At 48.7% G+C, this 5,135-nt stretch overlaps 1 protein-coding gene across 1 annotated transcript; it reads left to right on the forward strand.

Moving 5' to 3' along the window:
• Positions 1–1,640: 1,640 nt before the first annotated feature.
• LOC119306222 lies at positions 1,641–2,518 on the forward strand. Its single transcript, XM_037582504.1, has one exon. It carries the CDS (start codon positions 1,750–1,752, stop codon positions 2,122–2,124), a length of 375 nt encoding a protein of 124 aa, XP_037438401.1. The 5' UTR covers positions 1,641–1,749; the 3' UTR covers positions 2,125–2,518.
• Positions 2,519–5,135: the final 2,617 nt, after the last annotated feature.

The following is a 5,135-nucleotide window of genomic DNA, read 5'->3' on the forward strand; positions in this document are numbered from 1 at the left end:
GACATTGAGCTATACTCATGGCGTGACGCCAGTGGGTGCAGGAGGAAGAAGACTTCGGCAACCCCCAAAAATTTGAATGTACTCCTTCCGATTTATATTATTTGCCGTTGTGCTAAATTATCAACAATTAACATAGATCGAAGGGAGTAATTTTATCTTTATGTATGAGTATGTTTGTAAGGATCTATGATACTACTTAATACTCCCAACCGGAGGTGCAACCCCCCCCCCCCCCTCCCAAGTCTAGAAAGGGCTTTTCTTAACTACTGCCAGAGCAAAAAAAGAAAAAGAAGAAAAAACAATGGACAAGAGTGCAGTGACAAAATAATGACTGATTGACTAAGTGACAGCACAAAAGTGATTCATATATACACTTCAGCATTTCTATTTCACCTGTTACAAAATATATGGCCTATAAGCTTTGTCCTAAGTTAGTTTCTTTTAAAATTTACCCAAATTTACGGGAAAAAAATTCATTTTTAATATTGAACAAATACAACATAAACACACTTCATAATGTATCTATGTCATTTGCTTCACTCGTGGGGGCCTCCTCGTTGTTCATCTATATGTCGGTTAGTGCAACACCCCCGCCCCTACCGGCAGACATCCTCAAAGTCCCTCTCTGGTGCCTCAACCATAAACCCTTACTCCCGGCTAAGGCTGTTAGAAACACAATCTGAATTGGATCGGAACCCTTAAGGTAGGATTGTAAATTGTAGGATCATAAGTAACAGAATCTTAATCGTAGATTCTATCAACTAGAATCAGAGAATCAGTCCAACAAATATGGATAAATTTGTAGAATCAGATGAAAAAAATCGCGATTATTGCAGCCTTGGTCTCTGCTAAGCTCCTCCTCATCTCCACCACCATCGGGCGGGAAAAAAAATCAGCGGAGTGCATTCACAAAATAATCGGCTGATGAAGCCCAACAATGTTCAGTTGAGTAAGTAACAGCAAAACGTGCTTATCCATGTGTTCCATCAGTTAGGTTCCACTTGCACATTGACAGAAGCAAGGAAAGAACGGGCCAGCATAGTGGGATATTAAGGTGTGCGTAGGGAACCAGCTGGTGGTGATCTTTGCCTGTGATCCAGGGCAGAGATGAATTCCTCCGCGCACCTAACTCCAACTTGGAAGTGATCAAGGTCAATCCACACATGCATGATCAATTATACTGTATGTATCATCGAAGTCACGAAATGGTAATCAAAGATGGTCTACTCGAAGACTAAAGCGCGCGGAGATTTGCTCATAGTCCTCAGACATATTAAATTGGACGACACGCAGAGCTGGACGAAATGTTCTTGTCGATCATGTTCCCTTCTCGTCAGGGCAAATTAAACCAGGCGAGGAACAAGTAGTAGTGCACTAGCATACGTAGTACCTGATGGAAATAGGAGTAGCTAAGTGTAAACGGGCTCAAAAAACACAGGCAACACGGCATACACCTGGTGGATGTGTCACCCAAGAATGCTACACCCGCTCGGTGAGCGGGGGTACGTGCGTGACTCCATGTGACAAAACAAACTGTTCGTCGCTCGGGTCGCGGTCGCCACACAGCGAGAGCCAGGGTGCCCTGGGCCTCCCAAACGATGTATAAATGGACCTACCGTTGCACACACAACACAAAGCACAGCACGAAAAGCACAAGCGAACCTGATTCTTCTTCTTCCAGATCAACCAGTCCAAGAAAAAGAGCCCGCCGTGGTTTTCTAGCTAATAATTCAACTTCCTGAGCTAGACATGGAGGCGGTGGAGTTGTCGGCGGTGGTGAGCTGCGAGTGCTGCGGCCTGGGGGAGGAGTGCACCGGCGAGTACATAGTCCGCGTGAGGGCCTACTTCGGGGGCCGGTGGCTGTGCGGGCTGTGCTCCGAGTCCGTCAAGTACGAGGCCGGCCGCAGCAAGCGCGCGGCGGCGATGGGCGTGGAGGAGGCCGTGCGGGCGCACATGGCCTTCTGCCGCATGCTCAGGCGCGGCGGACCCGCGGAGCGCGTCGCCGAGGGCATGTGCCAGATGCTTAGGCGGCGCACCGCGTGCGGAAAGTGCCAGGTGGCCATGCCATCGTCCTCGTCGCGGACGACGCCGGCGCCGGTGGCGCCGCTGTCGATCGGTTTCTGAATCTCTCATCGAGCCTTTGTCCAAGAGGACGCACGCACGGGCCGGCGGCGACCGCCCGCCTGCGTTGATGTCTGGCTCTTTATTTTCATAAGTGAATGCTTCGGCGTACGTCTTCCTCCTCGCCTCAGAGCGCAAGCTAGCTACCTATATAGTACTCCGGAAACTACGCACAAGTGTTGGAGTTCATTTCTATGTGTAAGTTTCTGTCGATCGATCCGATGAAACTTAATTACCGTACGAGGTTTAATTTGTGTATATACGAAGTTAAATCAAGTTCGATTAATCATCTCCCGAGGATCTTGATGAAGAAACCTATCGGCCGGCTTCTGCCGAGCTATTCTTGGCAGTCAATTATATATTAATCCATCGGTGCGATCGATCTGCTTCCAAATTCTTTCTTCTCCCCTATTGGTGGTGATGAGAATGATCTTGCTTGCTCTTGTTGATCGGGACGGTTTCTTTGCGCACCTCATTTTCTACCACGACGAGGCCATGGGCCTGTCGCCTTCCTCGTCTGTACGTTGTTTGCCGTATCTACCCTCTCAACACACGTGCACAAACATGAGGCCATCTTCAACAGGCGCACAAAAATTCCGCGCCCTAAAATAATTTTAGCGCGTCATTAGCACTTTTAGCGTGCCGGACCCAACATATCTAGTTTACCAGATGCCCAAACACGTGCGCCCAAAAAACACGCAGTGTAAATTATGAAGCGTGTGTAATCCGGCGCTTAAATTTGCAGCATGGGATAGCGTTTTTCAGCATGCACCTAACCATTTTTGTGCGCATACTATTTTACAGTTTCTGCTGGAGCTGTCCGGCACCCAAAAAATCTGAATTTTAGCGCGCGGAGTAATTTTTGGGCGCCTGTTGGATATGCTCTGAGAGGGTGATAGTGGCGCTCACCAGTGGAGAATTTTGCGTAGATAATGAAAGAAAGCTTCTCCCATGGAGAACGTGAGTCACCCGGAGATTTGTGTCCACTACAAGTTTATCTCATAGACGTACGTCCTAAATACAAAGGGAATCGTTCGGGTTCGGCGCACCGGCCGAACGCTCGGCCGGTCGCTTTCCCAGCTAAGCTCACGGGGCCACACACAGCTTTATCTCCCCATCCATCATTTTTACTTTGAGAAAGCTTATCCATCCTCTGCACTTCTCTTTCCTCATGCGTCGCATCTCTCCTCCCAAAATTCTAATCCGCCATGAAATCCATCCGTCCCTCTTTTTTCTTTGACTCCACGCAAGCGAGCTAGCCACTCCACTTAGCCAGGGCCGCCCCTTGAACCTTCCTCTTAGTCTATCTCCCCACGATTCATGGCCACAGACGGCGGCGCTCTTCCCGTGCTGGAACCGTCGCCGTGCTGGAACCGTCGACGCGCCGTGCCGGAAGCTCTACGGGTGGAACCGGTGAAGTAAATTGCTGGAACCGGCTACTTGATTTGCTACAAGAGAGGATTCAAGACCTTGCAGCCATGGTGGTGGAGGTATTTTTTGCTGCAACCCGCGAGCTGATTTGCTGGAACCGGCTACTGGATTTGCTGGATCCGGCGAAGTTTTTGTTGTGACCGGCGACGGCGACACATGTCTTTTTGTTGTAACCGCTATACTATTTTCCTGTCATCGGTGATTTGTTTTGCTACAACCCTTTCATTTTTTGCTACATTCATTCACCCATGGCGGTGTTTGTCCATGGCGGCAATGGCTTTCTTCTTCAATGGGATCGGCAAGCAATTTTTGAGACAACCGACAAGCAATTTTGCTTCAACCAGCATCTTTTTTTCTGGAACCTTTGGACTTTTTTGCTGGAGCCTATGTTTTTCCAGAGATGCAAAGCAATTTTTGATACAACCGGAAAGAAATTTTGCTGGAACCAGCAATTCCAAAGCTGCAACAACCGAAGCTTTTTTAGAGTCGTGACAGGTCACCGCGGCCAACTGCGACGGCCACCGCGGCGAGGCGCGCCGCAAGGTCGTCGGGGCTGCTCGAACGGCGGTCGGTGGGAGGGGGGAGGGCGGCGACCTGGTTAGCGAACTGGGGCGGCGACCAGTGCTCCAACCGGCGAGCGGCGACGGCGAGCGGCGACGGCGATGGCGACGGCGAGGCATGCGGTTGCGACAGCGCGGCGGTTAGTGCAAACCGGCGGTGCTTCGTGGTCGCGCATCCATGGCGGCCCTGGCGCTTCTCTCTGTGTGTGTTGGAGAAGAGGATAAGGTAAGAAAAAGGTAGAAGAGAAGATGCGATCGGACGGCCTCGCGCGGCTAGATCGGGCGGCTGGAGGTGGACCGGCCGAAACTTTCGGCCGGCGCACCAGCGCCCAGTGCTGGCCAAATACAAAAGCTGTGGCATGCATCTTAGCTTGACACTTGTTGGCTACCAAGGTAACTGCTTTTCTGAGAGATCCCAATCTAAGTATATTTAGAGCATTTCTAACCGACCGCCTATACTCTTCTTAGTGAAGTAAATTTGGCTTTTTACTCCACTAAATTTGGCCTAGCCGATCCCCTCTACGGCTTAGTGGAGTAAATATTTTATTCGATCCCTAAAAATCTGAGTATGTTTACTCCATCCTTACGCGGCTGAGTAAAATCGGCGCCTCTTCTCCCCCCACACCACCACAGGCGCGTCCCCGCCCCTCTGATGGCCGGACGTGGTGGCCACCGATCCGCATTTTGTCAATTTGAAAAAGTTATTATTATTTTAAACAAAAGCATTTGCAACATTTTATGAAAACAAGAACATTTTCTGAAATTGCAAACATTTTTTAAAAAGTCACGTTTTTTAAATTGCGAACATTTTTTGAAGGCAAGAACACTTTTCTAAATTGCAGAACAATTTTTGAACATGAACTTAGTTTAAAAAAGATAAAATGACATTGAAAAGGAAAAAAAGAAATAGAAAACAAAAAAAAGAAAAAGAAACAGAAGCAAACAGAAAAACTAGTAAAAGAAACAGAAAAACGGTTCAGAGAACCTTCTAGAAGGTTCCCAAAACCGTCTGGCTAGTTGCGA

Source organism: Triticum dicoccoides, chromosome 5B (assembly GCF_002162155.2).
Source record: "Triticum dicoccoides isolate Atlit2015 ecotype Zavitan chromosome 5B, WEW_v2.0, whole genome shotgun sequence".
Lineage (NCBI taxonomy): Eukaryota > Viridiplantae > Streptophyta > Magnoliopsida > Poales > Poaceae > Triticum > Triticum dicoccoides.

What these genes read in the sequence shown, in the direction of transcription:
- LOC119306222 (XM_037582504.1), top strand. Translation starts at nt 1,750, where the DNA reads ATGGAGGCGGTGGAGTTGTCGGCGGTGGTGAGCTGCGAGTGCTGCGGC.